The following is a 16,902-nucleotide window of genomic DNA, read 5'->3' as shown; positions in this document are numbered from 1 at the left end:
TCAGCATGGTTATTTTGGTAACTACCATTATGTATAGAATGGACATAATAATTACAATTGAACAGAGTGAATGTATTTGTAAGGTAAACACACATTGCTTTGTAGTATTTTATATATATTTACGAAAACATTTTTAGGATTAAAATTGAATACAACTAAAGACCATCTTGCAATGGGATCACACCAACCGCCAAAGTGGGCTGGGGGTGTAAAGTGTGTGTGTGTGTGTGTGTGTGTGGGGGGGGGGGGCAACTTCTTACCCCCCTACTTCCTGCATCCTAGCTTTTGATCTCAACTACACACCTGTAAAGTTTCGGGGACTGTATCTTGCACGGTGGTGATACTATCACTTTGACAAAATCCGTCCGCAAATCCGCAGACAGACATATAAACACCTGGCACAGTACTCAAAACCACTTCTGTGGCAGTTCCCGCCACAGTAGGTGTCTCCTTGACTACATTTAGCTGTGATACCAAACACACACCCACACACACACACACACACACACACACACACACACAGACTCAGAAGGTTGAAACAATACCCGTCACATGCTGACCCGGCTGGTAATACGACAAAAACACAAGGATAGACGGCGCTGCGCTTCAGTTCATCCCATATAGTGAGCAGAAGTGAACAGGGCAGTCTGTTCTTCTGGATAGGGCCACTCATGATTCTTTCTATCATGTAAGACGGCTAAACATTGAGAGGTGCTTCTGTCCACATTACACAAGGACGAAACAATTGTTGAATTAAGGCCCACATCTTTTTACATTTTCATATCACACTACATCATCTCTTGGCTTTCTCAGTGTCCTAGTGTCATAGTGCCAGGATACTATGGTAAATTCCATATTCAATAGGGTAGGCATGGACAATACTTACTGCAGGAGGGTATAATAACAAATACCTCCAATAATGTGGTATGATAGGAATGGGTTAAAACAAGGTCGTGTTGGTATTTCTCTTCATATATGAAAGAAAATGGATTTCTGTGCATTTGTTGCTTCATAGTTAGTTACCTAGTAGTTATTACTACTGAGCATGCACTGAGATTTCCGATATAAAGTGTATCTTTATCTCTGTAGGTTCTGTCTGTGTAGTGAGCTGCTTTAATGTGATAATGGTTTTATATCGGATCGTGTTATACAACAGACTCAAGGACTGCAATAGAGCTATGACGGAGAGCAACAGGGGAGGATTTGTAATGCGTCTGTGTGTAGGAGTACTGATATGAAATGGCTTATCAGACAGCACGTCAGTTTCATTGTAGAACTGTTGTTTGGGGATGCATTAGTTTATGCATGCAGTACTAGAATCAGCTGCAGCAATAACCAAAGCCCCAAATGGGTTTTGGCTGAGAACATATTACTTTATTTTTCTTGTTTGTCATATTTGGTATTGTTTAATTATGTTGTTGTTGTTTTAGTTTTGTGTCAAATGTTTTGTCTGATTGTGCTTGTATTGTATAGTTGTCGTTGAGGACCATGGTACATCTAAGGGGTTATTCTTAGTAAATCATTTCCATTATACACTGCAGGTGCAGGCTTGAAGAAGACTAACAATTACCCAAGAAGCTATAAAAAAAATTACATTTGTATTAGCCCTTTTTGAATACATTTTACTTATGAATGCAGAATGTGTGACAGTTGTATCAGAATGTATCATGTAATTCAAAACCAGGTTAAGAAAGTAAACCTTATTCTTTGGTCTCATGAATCAAAGTACTAAAAGTATTTTACAAAACAAAGTTGTTAATAATTGCTTAGTATAGACAAAAAGTCATCACAGCCCAGAGTTACATCTTTACCATACTAAACCCTAAAGTTATATATTCATCATATGTAAATGATAAAACCTGGCTGCTGCCTACAAAATGAAAATGTTGACATTCGATAATAATTTACATAAAAGTAATTTTGATCTTGCTTTTCTATTTTAAACATCACAATATGGTTCTTGAGCCTCAAACGTCCTGGTATTTGAGTTGCTAGCCAACATCTTGCTAAACAGGAAGGGATTTTGAAAGTGAAACATTTTACCTTCACCTTCAGCCTCACCATGTTACTAAAGGTCCCCTCTCTCCTTCCTCTGCAGCCAGTTTGGTTTGCTCATCCAAATTCAAACTTATTGAATGGAATTTGCATGGCTGTTTATGAGAAGTGGTTACACCAACACCTGCCTCATATTGTAGGTGTCCAGTTACAGAAAGTAAACAAATAAACAAGCAAATGCTCATATATGACGCTAATATCTGTCCAGGCTTTATGTTCATTCAAATAGTTATTACTATTCGTTCCAGCACTGATGGATAAGAACAACTTTATTTCTTTATTCTGAGTTATCAGGACAAGACAGAAACATAGTATCTTACAGGATAGCATGTTATATTTAGGGGTTCAGCTCCCATTAGGGGGTCACTCATGCTATAAAAGATCCACACTCATGGAACTATATGCTGCTTAGCATAATAGCATCCACCAAATATCACGTTAATGGCCTATATTACCATATTTCAGCTCCACTGAGTGAGCAGCTCTCTATGCATTTTTTCTGAATGTGGTTTTAAATTTCCACCCTTGGTGGATGGCGACTGGGGTATTTTTTGCAAAAAGCTTCCTCTTGCCAAATTCTCCATTACACGCTATGATAGAAGCTCATCAGTTCACTGAATACACTGAAGCTGAATGTTCGCAGTCACATTTCTCTCTGACATTGTGTGCATATATTGAATGATCCCCGACAGTACCTGATGGACATTTGGTTTGATAGAGAGAATGCAGACAGCCTTCCTGTGGTAGTAACCCCCACAGTCACAGCAAGTCACTGATGCTGTTCAGTGTTGGTTTTCAGTCCCACTGGCCACCATTTGTAAGTCGTTGTGAGTCACTTTAAATGGATGACATGAAGCACTCCGGACTTACACAGCAGCCGCAGTGGAACGTTCCAATGCTGTGGGCTGTCGCAGTCTGATAGAAAGATCCACTTTTGACACTGCAGAGTGAACACCTCTCAGTTTTAACACTATGTTTGGTGTCTCATGCTGTTAACTGTTGGAGCCGAATAAAAGGCTTATGGCAGAGATGACGGCATACAGAGAGAGTATCTATATTGTGTATGTAAGTCCTATATCCAAAAGCCAATCCAGTTTTACCGTTTTCATGCCTTAACTTTTAGCTAACCTCGCAAACAGGATTTAAGATGGACTTTTTTTCTACCAGGCATTTTTAATATCCATACAATAAAACACAATCAACATCCAAATGCTGCACATTGTTTTGATTGATTTACATTCAGCTACACTAATGCTACCGTATTTGTAGAATTGCATTCCAGTGATGACTGTGTGAATTGTTTTTGATTTGTTTTAACCAAACATTTCCAGTACCTCCAGAGCGTTGCAAAGACACGATGGCTGTGGCTCAGAGAGATCGAACAGGCTGGAGAGGTTTCAAGATATTGTCACAGATGAGGTTGGAGTCGAAGATCAATTCATCAGAATTCTTTATTGGACATGAATCATGGGAAGAAACGCACAGTTTGCTGGACTGCCGCTGATGAGCCACACCTGAGACTGCTGGAAGTGCCAGCTATAAAGAGGCACCATCTGAACCAGGAACAGGACTGCCCTCCTCTCTGACTCTCCTGGGCTGACACGGCTGCTGCTTCATTTGATTGATTGTTTGTTTGTTTAGTTTGGTTATTTGTTCGTTAAATAAATGTCAATTTATTACTTTTATCCATCCAAAGCGCTGCCGCCAGATTACTCACCAGGACAAATCGACGGTCTCGCATCACCCCCGTACTCCGATCTCTCCACTGGCTCCCTGGAGCATTTAGGATACACTTTAAAATTCTCACCCTCACTTACAGAGCACTACACGGTCAGGCTCCCACATATGTAGCTGATCTACTTCACCCCTATTCACCCGCCCGCGCTCTCAGGTCAAACATTCTGTCTTCTCAGTCTTCTGTCTGTCCCACGCACACGCCTTAAGACCCGTGGTGACCGAGCCTTTGAGGCAGTAGCACCGAGGTTGTGGAATGCTCTGCCTGCACCTCTACGCCTCGCAGATTCTGTGAACACTTTCAGAAACCAGCTCAAAACGCATCTCTTTAGACTGGCGTTTGGGTAAAACCCATGTCCTAGACCTGCTTTTAAACTACGTTTTAATTTTGTATTTTTCTGTGTGTATGTAAATGATTGGCCCTATGGTCACATTGTGTTTTATATGCTTGTAATTTCTGCCCTGTTAAGCACTTTGTGACTTTTGTCTGTGAAAAGCGCTTTATAAATACATTTTACTTACTTACTTTTACACTCGTCTTGTCTCCCTGATGTTGGAGCCAGGTCGTAATAAGTTGTGTTGAGACTGCTCATAAGCTGCTATAATATTACGTACAATGTTATCAATCCTAACATGTATATACAGGAGATATAAATTATCTCCACAGTATTTAGCAAGTTCTTCAGCACTTTAACAAGAACTCGGAGGATCCAGGCGCTCAGGGCCTCGTGCTACGAAAAGGAGGGGGGGGGGTTACAGTAAAAGGGGGGAAACAGTCTGGAGGAAAGTTGGCCTGAGACGACGAGGGGATGAAGTAAAAAGGGCAGAAGAGCCAAAAGGAGGAAAACAAAGCGAGCAATTCTCCGTTATCGATTCAAATTCACAACAATGCGTCTCAATGTATCGCCTCCTTAGTTTTCTATATTTCTGCACATGGCTACTTTTTCAAGAATGAATACAAGCAGTCGGCTGTATCTGAACTCCCTTTTTATTTCGAAAGTCCTTTAAAAAATCAGATGTATGCTAGAAGTCAAGTATGAACAGCTGCATCTTTTCAATACCAGTATCCGTGTGACCCACCGCAGTACATAAACGTAGATCTTTCTGCAGTGCGTTAGAAGTGTGCGGTACTGTACATATTTAGGCAGGGTATGGTATTGAAGACACAGTTGTGGTATCGTGACAACACAAAGACATGTTGTGATTTTTTTTAATCAGTAAATTGTGTATTAGCAGTGTACACCATTATATTATATGCTATGCTGTATTATATAAGACACTATACTGGGAATGTTGCATATGAAGCGTTTTGTAAATGGTTGTTGATCTGCTTTAGTTTAATTCCAGCACCAGCTTTCTGGAGCCAAACTGAGCGTTTCAGCACCAAAACATGTGGACAGCTCCTCTGAAATGCCTGCTGAAGCTACACCAGTTAATATAATCTCAACCAAAGACAGGGTAGTAAGTGTTTCCCTTTAACCCTTTTACCCTTCTGAAGGCTGGCCTTAACCCTGTCATAATTGTGGTTTTTTGTTGTTTAATTTTACTTGACTGCTGAGTAAAACCACTTAGCTCAGTAACAAGTAAAGGGTAAAATAGGAACAGTCTTTGCCAGTTTTAAGTAGGTTTTTGAGCCAGACAAGATGTCACATAGCCAACTTGTACTGTAAATGTCCTCCATTACATTATAGCCATCAGGAAATATTCCTTTCCTCATTTGCACTCGACAGTCTTGACCATTAGATATACAAGGAAAAGGGGATTGAGTGATTAGAGGGACAGAAAGACGGGGGGTAAAACAAGTGTGTTTCTGTATAATTACCCCTGAGAACCACCTTGAATTAGCTCAATACCTCGGCCGCAGGCTAGGATCTTCCTCTTTCTCTCAGCCTTTCTCATGTATTCCTAATCTATCAATCTCTGCCTGCCAGTACCCATCTCACCCAACCCCCCCACTCTAACACTCCCTGTTCTCCCCACCCTAACCGGTTTCTTTTATCTCCTGGGTTAAGGGGAATATAGGGTATAAAGGGATTTCATTTTATGGCTCACTTCAACAGACTATTTACGTCCAGACATTTGATGGAGAGGTGAATACATTACTAATTAAAGAGTAGTTCAAGAAATGGTGGGGAATCAAGATTCTAGCCAGCTGTTCTGATATATGACTACTACAGACACAATGCACACACAGAAAACAATATGGTCAACGCCTTGATCACTTATCTTCACACAGCACACAAACCCCATCTATAATATTTAAAGAAAATACTCTTTTCACCTTACTGTTTGTTCTGTTTCATTGGTCGTCTCGACTCGTCTGCCCTCTCCTCCGGTCTCTCCACTCTCAGATCAGGGAAACTTTTTGAGTGTATCAATTATTCACTTAAAATGAGTTTAGATCTAGGTTGTGTGTGTGTGTGTGTGGTGAGGGAACATAATGGTGTGTTTGTGTGGAGTGTGTGTGTGTGTGTGATCTTAATGCCACAGTTAGTTTTTTTGAGATCATTTGAGGTAATCTACTGCTATTGGTATCACTTCAAAGGTACTGGTGGTGTTATTTCTTTAAACGATACCCAGTCCTAGTTTTACTGCCCTGTCACTTGATGGCTTCACTGGCAAGACAAAAAGTGTAGTTGTTTTATATAATGTGCAAAACATCTGACATCAACTCACATCCATATCCGTGCACATGAATGTACAGATACAGACCTCCATTTACTTTTAAGTGACAGTGTCCTTGAGAGCTATAGTGACAGCAGTAGGCTTGCATACTAACAAGCCACCCAGCTTCCACCTGAATTACCCTTTGTCTCTCTCAGGCCCATATGCATGCCTGTCTGCTCGTCCTCACCAGTGTGTATGTGTCGCCTCTTAGGTTTGTAAGCTCCTCAAAAGGCTTTTACGTGTATCCTCTATAAAATCTCACTGACACAGCCCTGAACACTAACAAGGTGACTTATCTACCAGCTTACACAAGTAGAGCTGCAGCCATTTAGGAACAAAATGTTAATCTTTATTTTATATATAAACTATATTTTTGTTTTTTTTGTGTCATTCATATTTTTTTCAGTAGATGATAAAAGTAATTGGTTACTACTAATACTATACTACCATACCACTACTCTTAATTTTTGAATTGGTACAATATTTGTCGATACATGTTTTTCTCAGAATTTAAAAACAGACGGACTTTTCTGTCATCTTACTATAAAGAAGAATCCTATGCAAAAATTGGACAATTACTTTTTGCAATGTTTGACAATAAATTCATTTTTTCGCAAAAGTGACAAGAACAAGACAAGACGATGCATGCAAGAAAATGGTGCCTTACCAACAATCAGTTCTGTTCCTTGGTGACCATTTGTCCACAGAACAAGTGAACGTTATGGTTTCCGACCATTGAACATACGTTCAGTGTCTTCTACAACTGCTTCATTCCTACACGGTGGAGATTAGGGTTGTAATGGTATACCTGTAACACTGTATACCGCAGTATTAAAATGTACGGTTATTAAGTGTAAATTTGCTTTTCTACATTATTTTAAAAAACTGAAATAAATGAGTATAGACATACAGAAGCAGGTCATGCACCTACAATACATGTTAATTTTGAATAATAATGGGAGATTATTTAGAAATCTCTCGGCTGTTATTTTTTATTTAGTAGTACATTTTACATGCTATAGTCCTGCTAACGTGTAAACTATTATGCTTTTGTGATGTGGCACTTTAGTTACATGCTATACATGTGTTTTCATTCCTTTAAGGGTCATTGTAATTGATAATAAAAATATTAATGATTATATTGACAAAAGTAATAATAATAATATAGTTATAGTAATAAGAATAGTTAAATAATAAATAATAAATAAATGCTGAAAAACGCCTCAGTGAGTTTAATTTTGGTTTTTGGCGAGATTGCGTGAAGTGTCTTCTACGACGACTTCGAGTCAATTGCTTACACACATCGCCGCTTGTTTCTGAATGAAGTGTGTTTTATGACGCCTTATACATATATAACCTTTAACTAGGAAGTCCCATTTAGACTCTGACTGCTGAGGGCTGAGTGATACAGGGGGTCAAGTTTGGACAAGGTGCCGCGGCAAACCTGTAGATGGTATCACCCTGATCGATCTGGGTCAGAAAAAGGCCAGCATCTCAGTGCTTTCTTGATGCCCTAGATATACAGGACTTCAGCCTGTACAGAAAACCAGTGATACAGTCAATATGGTGTTCATGAAAGTTCAGACTTTTGTTTGCATTTGTTATTGTCAACAGACTGATGGAGACACACCATCAGGAATATTAATGCAAAGGTTAGGAAACAGTGTTAGTCCGGGAGTGAAAAATCATAGTTTACAGCCCATTAGTGTGTCTAGACAGGGGATTAGCCAATTATAGGTTTTATTCATTCAAACACACAGTACAGCAGTAGTCCTTGCAGACACACCTGGCGGAGATCTGCAGTTTACAGAGAGCACCTCATCTCGTTTGCCTTATTCCACGTATACTCATCTTCACCTCTGCCGTTCTCATCCTCCTTTCTCTTCCTCAAGTTTCAGGAGCTTATATATTTGACTTTATTACACATCTCTTTCAATTAATAGTTTTAATGAACAAGGATGTCACATTAATGACACAAAGCCTAGTAGTTAATGTTGCATGATGGGCACAACTGGACCTGTGAGACACTTTATCCTTTGTGTGTGTGTGTGTGTGTGTGTGTGTGTGTGTGTGTGTGCATGTGCTGTATACACTCAATGTGCCTTTGTGTGACTGAAAGTTACCCCGTCTAATTTGGTGTCCATGGCCCTATACTTTTTACAAAGACAATGTTGCCTTTTTAATTTTGTTTACAGTTATCGATAATAAGTGCTGAGAAACACACTCAGTGCTGGTGGGAACAATGGATCCCCAGGGAAGAGAGCAGACTAGGCAGTGAAAAAAGTAAAGCAAAAGTAAAACAGCGCCGCAAGGCATTAACGGAGTGTAAAACTTGTGTTACCCAAATGTTCTTGGATATACTACGCAACATTTCTAAGGGTGAGTGCTCTGGTGAGATCTTATCCTCAAAAGAATAGCTAGTGACGGTAAAAGTCCAAAAGGAGGTAAACAGAGGGGTAAATAATCAAGGGTATTGGCATACAGCAGACAAAAACTGTTGCTGTAATGTGAAAATTGCTCAATTATTTTCAAGTTTGGAGGATTCATAGAGTCAATGATTTTTATAGCCTGAAATTACATTTTTGAGCTTGTAAACTGAAATCAATACCACCCACATATAGTACAGTAATAGCCTATTTACCAGTGCCAGATGCTAGATGTGTTTGTGTATTCATTGCGGGGTCACAACACACACACACACCTACTCATCAGTCCTCAGCTTCCAGCACAGCACTGATGGAGGGGTTACAGCAAAGCATATAGTCAACACACAGGATAGATATGGCGGTCCGTTAGCATTAAGTCCAAGATCTTACTTTACTGGAGGCTTCTCCATGAACAGCACAATCCTCTTTTTCACTGGTTATTTCATGACACTTTGATGAATAAAAGATTGAGCCCCCTCTATTGATTTTCAAGAATTGCTCATATCAAATCATGCAAACCTCCTAAATGGTTTGTGACAAGTTATATTCCTTCCAGAAAATGAATCAAAGTTTTTCATTGCACAATCATTTATATTCAAGAGTTTGGGTATGGATGTCTTGTAGTGGTATACTGTGGGTACGTGTGTTCACCATTTAAGGTATTTAACTCTGCTATATATCTGATTTATAGCTGTTGTGTACACACAAGACTTATGATGATGCCTCTCACACATTTTCATCTCACATCATATCACATATAGATCCACTTTATCATTGGCATTCAAACCGACACAGTTGTTTGTGATTGCGCTAATGAGCCACAGCAATTATATACGATACAAGCCAACTCAAATATCAAATGGAATAAATCAAGCGTTGAGGTTTCGTGATGAAGCTGTGAGCTTGAGATCAGACTGAGGACATGCACTTACAAGATGGGTGAGTATTACTTGCTGTCTTCTGACATTCTTTTAACCTATTTTAAAACAGAAAACATGTGTTTGATATTGTGATATTTACTGGATATTACAATATAGCTAACAACAAGCAGAAAGCTCCATGGCAATCTCCCTCCAGCCAGCTGTCAATTTAGGTTTTTGTTGTGAAATGAGGAGATAACTCCTTGTTTCACCGTCACCAATCAGCTGTTCCTCGTCCATTGCTGTGGTTTTAAGGCCTGTGACAGGAATTACACCCCCCCCCCCCCCCCATGTACTGAATCGAGAATTCGAATTTGAATCGGGAATAGTTTTGAATCGAGAGTCCATTTTAAATCGGTTATCGTTTTTGAATCGGGAATCCAACGAGTCGAACCGATGCCCCAAGAATGGAAAGCGAATCGTGAAACACTGAAAGATTCACAGTGCTCATGCGGATGCTTGATTTGTGCCACCGACGGAGGGTTTTCTAGTAGCTGACTTATTAATGGGTAAGAGTTCTAATTCTGCAATTATTGAAAAGTTCCTCCATATCCATGTGCCGACAATTTCAAGTTGATTTGGCATTGCACATTGGCGGGCATATGCAAGGTTTTATAACTCTTCAATATTGTTTGCCGTACACGTATACATTTCCTCATGTTTATGTACACAAACTTCAGCGTGGAGCCATACGCACTGTTTTGTAGTTTCGACTCCTGCTCTGAATGGGCTACACTGTGGACTCAAATGAGTGACCACAAAGTCATCACTTGTTAATAATGCTCTAAGTAGAGCAAGAACCAAAAACCTCTTTTATGAAAAGCGTCATCAATCCTTTCTTCAGTGATATGCAGACCACATTTTTTACATGTCATTTTGATGCAAGCCCAAACATTGGATATTGAAGTATTTTATCTTGTTTTTATCTTCCATTTTTTTGCGTGTGTTTACGTTCCCTTTGCTGCTTCTTATCTCTGTATTTTCAGCTACAGCTCACTCACTGAACAAGAGATGTTCCCCTTCAACGCGAGTGGTTATATAAACATTTAATAATAAATCAATAGCGTCAAATAGTGAGAGCAGCTTTCACAGCATCCATATCTCTGTCAGTTTAATCTCTCCTTCCTTGAATGCGTACAAAACAGTCAATCCAATGGTAGCCGGAGGCTTCTAACACTCCTAATCCCTAATCCAAAGTCTAGGGCAGATTAAGAGGAACCCAGGGGACTCCAGTCCTCCAGGGAGGCAGGGATGGATAAATGGATGAATGGGGCTGTGGATAGAATAGTTGGACAAAAGGATGGGAGGATAGTTTGAAAGAAGAAGGCTGAATGCATCCTTGCCATTGCTGTGAGTAATTTGAACAATATAATGTATTATCGGGAGAATGATACAGGACTCTCCTCACAAGTTGACATAAATTGATAAAGTAAAACAAACAAACATCTGTACTCAGTCAGTGACCCAGATATCCTTAAATGCTATGAGGGATAACCAACTGGTACCCCTCCACAAGCTCTTGTTGAAGTGAGAGTTATCGGATCGATGGCTGCCTTAGGTGCCCATGACAGGCATGATGGCAGATTACCCCCCTCTTCATCTGTCTGTCTCTCTGTGAGACCCCCCACCCCCCTCTGCATCCCCCGCCCGCCCGGGTAGGCACATCTCGTCTCTTTCTCCAAGGTAAATCCCAGACGGTAGATGCGCGTCCGAGCAGGCAACCGCTGCTGCTCATAGTTGCTGCCTCTTGCTCTCTCTCACTCTCTCTCTCTCTCTCTCTCTCTCCTGGATCTCCTCCCTGTCTCTCATTCCCTCACTTCCACTCTTTCTCTCTCTCCCACAGAGACGCGGCAAACCTCCTCTTCACCAGCCACCTTGCGTGCCGGCGCTGACGCGAGTATCCGCAGACGGAGTGCGGACCGCGGAGTGTCGTTGCGCACATCCTCGGTTCATTTTTCTCCTGATCGCCGAGCCTCATTTTTTTTTTTACCCTCCTGACGCAGAAAGGAAGTGTTGCTTTGGAGCTCTCTTTCATTGTATGCGTTTTAAAGAGCCCTCTCCATCCCAGTCTCTGTCATCTCTACAGGAAACTAGAGACAATTACGGAATATGGTACCTCTCCGTGGTAATGCCATGTGACAAGGCTTTTCGTCATTGGGCATCTCTTTACCCTCCAACAAAAGTCGGTGGCTTCGTCAGTGTCGCTGGCTAAGTGAAAGAAAGATAAAAAATAAATTAAAAAAAGCCTCTGGGCAAAATGGAAGTTTTGGCCGTTGGCTTGGTCCACTGAGGCTGCCGCTGCTGCTGCTGTGGGTTTGGTGATTGGTGCAGCGGGGAAACTGCGTCGCCAAGTCTGAAAGGCTGGGAATCACGGGTCATTACAGCAGGAGCCGCTGTTCAAGATAACGAGGTTTTCCCTCACGCTATCGAATGGTTCCAGATTGATCCACGTAAAATCCAGTTTGCTCTAACGCGACCGACGCTCGGATGCGGGTTGTTTCCTCTGCGGCTCAGCCCACACTATGATTTAATGTTGGGAGGAATTTCAACAGGGTGCCAGTCTGTGACTACCCGGGAATCTCTACTCGTTCTCCTCTTCAGACGAGCATTGTACTCTGACGACAAGATCCAAAATATATCGAGGAAGAGATTAAAGGGAATTTCCTACACCGCCCTACAGATGGACTAAAAGACAGAAGCTTCGGTTCCCGGGATTTTAACTCACTTCGCTCTCACTCAGAGAGCTTTGGTTCTCTCTTGTTTTTGGAGGAGGTAATTCTGGACAACATGAAAGTTATCTCGGCTCTGTTGCTCGTTGCCGTGTGTTGGAGCCAGGAGTGGAAGTCGGCGCTCTCAGATTCAATCATCCACATCGGTGAGTTACTGCGCTTTCTCTCCTCTGACTCGCGGCCACAATAAGGATCTCTGTGCGTCTCTCGGGAAACAGATTGGAGCTTTTACAGCCTCCGCGTGCGCTGCGCCGCTTAAATCACACTGATGGCGATGTCTCTGGCGCCCTGTGCTAGTTAGTTGGCATTTCCATGCATGCAGACCGATAATGCACATTGACTTATTTGCAGGCTACTAGTGAAATAACGATGTTTTGTACCATTACGGGCATCGTTTGAATGAACTTTGAATTTGGGGGGGGGGGCTTGAGCATCAATTGCGTAGACTATGTAAACTATATTATCTCAGGATTGCTTTAAAGTCGCTTATGTGAGGTGGTGAATATCACTAATGGCTGTTTGGGTTGATCAATGAAGGCGGGCGCGCAACGTTTCCCCAGAATTTCCGACAACAATTGCCGTGTGCGCACAGGATGCGCGAAAAACAGGTGGTTTAGGATGGCGTGATGTTGTCCTGCATGGCAGAGGGATTACCCACGATGACAGCGAATTTTCCACTTTGTTTTCTGAAGCACAATGGCATTACCACCTTCTATCGTGAGCTAGCCTACTACAGTGCCAGGGGAGAGGAAAAAAAAAAACGTTTACCGCTTTCCACCGCCACCAGCTTGGTGTGTGGCACTGTTGTGTCGAGTGTGATTTCGACGTCAGGGAGCGTATTCTCTGAGGCGATGTAGCAGCGCCGAGAGGGAGAGAGAGAGAGAGAGAGAGAGAGAGAGAGAGAGAGAGAGAGAGAGAGAGAGAGAGAGAGAGAGAGAGAGAGAGAGAGAGAGAGAGAGAGAGAGAGAGAGAGAGAGAGTCTTGCAGGATGTGATGAGGACGCGAGGTGGTGGTGGGCACACGTAATCGCTGCATAGCTTGGTGGCCTCCAATGGGCGATAGACCAGAAACGGACAGAGAGCGACAGAGAGAGAGAGAGAGAGAGAGAGCAGTGTGTAGGTGCGTGAGTGAGAGTGATGACCTAACACGTGCACACCAGCAGAAAGATAAGCACCTGTCCATGTTGAACTGTTTTTTGACCAGGTCATGCACATGGCCAAGATCCATATTTTAACACACACATCCACACTCAAACACACGTTTACACATTATAAGCCGCCAATTTCAACCACTGCATTATGCTGCCAGGGGGAGAGTACTGGCCTGTTGGATCCATTTAGGGCCTGGCCAGCTGATTTCCAGAGCAGACCCCAGGCCAGTTTACCACCTCAACAGGGTTTGCCAAGCTGGATCAGTTGGAGGTCTTCTCTGGCCTGTAGACCAAGCTGATGCTTCATATCCGACTTCCAACAGCAGCGTGGCCAAATGAGCGAGGTTTCACACAGATCAAGTACAGAGTGACTGTGTATTGTGTCATTTGCAGACCGTGGAAATGCAGGTGGTACCAGGTTGAAACCTCCCGAAACCAAACATTACAGATGATGCCTGTAAATAGTTTTGGCTTCCTGTCATGACGTTTTGTTTTAACATATCCATATTCAGTTATACAGACATTTCAGTGCAGTATAGTAGGAAGGCGGATGGAGTATTAGTAAAGTCATTCGTTTGCAGAAGCCTCCTCTTACATGCAGGATTGTAGGCTGTGGTGCCGGCCCTACAGGGGTGGCAGTATAATCCACTGGTGAGACAGATCACCCTGTGAATGGATGGTTTGATCTCAGCAGTGGCCACGTGTTCTACAAGTGTCTCACAGCAAGACACTTAAACTTAACCAGCTCACGGACTGTTAGTTTCTCTAGATAGGAGTGTTAGCGATTTGGCATTCTAGGCTTACGGAGACTAAGACGGGGATCTTCAGCTATGTAGGCAAACTGCACTGAGGTGCACTGAAGCCATGAGAGCTTCTACAAGAGTAGAAGCTCTCAAATCACGTCACGTTTGCAACATAATCCATACAAACCCCAGATATATGTTTGAGGAACAAATTTAGTGACATGGATAATGAGAAAACTCGACTATTCCTCCTTGACCCTGTAATGCAAACCAGGCCAGTGAGTGGTTTCCAATTAGTAGAAAAGACAGTGAAAGCAGTGTGTAGTTTATTGGTTGACTGAGTTTATTACTGTTTAGTTACAACTCCATGTGAGCAGCTTCTCCCCCTGCCTTAGCAAGCACATGTGCATGTACGTGTGGAGAGGACAAAGGATCGGTGTGGGCTGTTAGTTGGTGTGATTTCAGTCATTTCCTTTTCCCCCTCTCACTCTCTACCTTCCACCTTATTTCTAATCAATAGTTCATTTCCCAGCTAGACACAAGTACTTTGCATCACAACAAAGGGTTACCCCCCCCCCGCCCCGAAACAATACTTATTTTTTTCTCATTCAGCCTCTCTCTCACACTCCATCCCTCCTTATCCTCACTTCTTCAGCCGACCTTGGAAACAGCAGATAAACCTGGGTATGGAGGATGCAGTGGAAACAAGTAGAGGAAGGAGTATTATGATTTGCTCGCATTGTTTTCACACATAAGGTTGTATTGTTTCAAGGAGCAATAAGCCACACTAGTTCCTGCACGTCATCATTTTGCATTTTGCATGAAGAGAATAATGTGTATCCCACTCTTGCAATGCTGAATTGTCCGTCTCTCTCTTTCTTTCTGTGTGTGTGTGTGTGTGTGTGTGCGCACATCATATTGACTTAGGACTGCATGAGAAAGAAAGAAAAAAAATACTATACCCGGCAGGAACATCACATTGACATGTCAGAAGTAATCCTTCTTTAATCTCTTTGTTGTAGCTAAAGATGGAATGATGGGAAAAGGAGAGAAAGAGAGAGAGAGAGTGAGACAGGCGAAGGGAGATGTATATCAAAGGCAGAAAAGATGGAAGACAGAAAGTGAAGAAGAGAAACCAGGGGGAAGAAATGGAGAGAAGGTGGACTTTGTGTCGTCGTCATCTACTCTTTTTAGCTGTCTGTACTGAAAACCTGTGCCTTCCTCTCACTGAGCAGCCTTTATTTTTGCAATATTAAGAGCAGTGACCAGCAGATGTTTTAATCTCGCACTGTGCAGGCATCAGATGTGATTGAGCTGCTGGGTAGCTGGCACCCCCGCCTTGTCCATCTCTCTCTCTCTCGCTCTCTTTCTCCCTTTCTCTCTGTCTGTCTCTCTCATGATCAGCATGCAGAAGGAAGAGGGGAGTCCGCTTGTCTCTCGGCCCTTTCTGCATCGTGTGCTGCATGGCAATGGTCCCTCTGCTTTATGAGGGCCGCTCGTATGGATTCTGCACGTGTGTGTTAAAGAGAGTGTGTGGAAGTACGTGCGGTTGTGTGTGTTCGTGATTAGTTACGCTCAGACAGTTCGCAGTGATTTACGCAGCCAGATTAAGGCCTCACTTCGAGGTTGGTCTGCTTTTTAGCCATGCAGTGTCATAGTGCATCCACTGGCTAACCATGCAGCCTAGATGAGGGGAAGAAGCTAACGAATGAGCCTGGCTCAAATCATGGGTTGTACACTGGCACACTTCTCTCGCGCACTATTCCGACACTAATCACTGAGAAGCAGTATATTTGATTTGTCCTGGCTGTACAGATTAATGACATCGTACTTGTTTACACATTTAAAAATGTAAAGGTCATGAAATATTGAAAAGAATATTAGACGACTACATGTGACACAATGCCTTTAACCTGTACCTACACATATTATAGAAACCTATGTGCTTATGGTCTTTATCTCTTTTTGTTGCTCCTGGCTAGGTCAGTAGAAACACTTGGACGAAGAGGAAGTAGGAGTTCCCCTGATATCTACAGTGTTATACCTGAAGTTATAGGAGACCCAGTGGGCTTCGTTTACCTTGCGATGCATCATCAAATCTGAAAGAGGACACGGTGTGAATAGGCACATTAGACGCTTCATATGTGAATCAGTCATTGCTGGGTTTTTACCATTTTGTAAGTATTTTGAACAAAAGAACGCCGAGCCAAGGTTTTAGTTTGAGTCATTGATGAATTGGATTCTTTACTGTCAACTTGTTTATAAAAGCATCCGTGCAACACAAGTGCAGTACTTCTTGCTGTGGTAATGTAGGAATACCAAGAGCGAAGCAGAGTTTAGAAGAAACCACAGAACAACTCGATTCCCGAGGGATTTGGTCCAACAGACTGTTACCTTTGTGGTCATTAGTGAAATGAGACGCTTTATTCAAGATTATTCAAGCCTTAAAGCTCTGCAGAAAAATAGACAGCGGTGCAT

The 16,902-nt window shown here is 42.2% G+C and overlaps 1 protein-coding gene across 1 annotated transcript in view; it reads left to right on the top strand.

Moving 5' to 3' along the window:
• Nucleotides 1–12,589: 12,589 nt before the first annotated feature.
• grid2 (glutamate receptor, ionotropic, delta 2) overlaps nucleotides 12,590–16,902 on the top strand; it is a 425,055-nt gene continuing 420,742 nt past the window's right edge. The window contains exon 1 of the mRNA XM_076099476.1: nucleotides 12,590–12,677. Within this exon, the coding sequence (XP_075955591.1) occupies nucleotides 12,590–12,677 (88 nt within the window). The remainder of the gene's footprint in view (nucleotides 12,678–16,902) is intronic.

The sequence above is a fragment of the Anarhichas minor genome, unplaced genomic scaffold (assembly GCF_050575085.1).
Source record: "Anarhichas minor isolate MPS153535 unplaced genomic scaffold, ASM5057508v1 ptg000025l, whole genome shotgun sequence".
NCBI classification, from domain to species: Eukaryota; Metazoa; Chordata; class Actinopteri; order Perciformes; family Anarhichadidae; genus Anarhichas; species Anarhichas minor.
The sequence above is the reverse complement of the archived record's forward strand: the minus strand, read 5'-3'. Positions and strand labels throughout refer to the sequence as shown.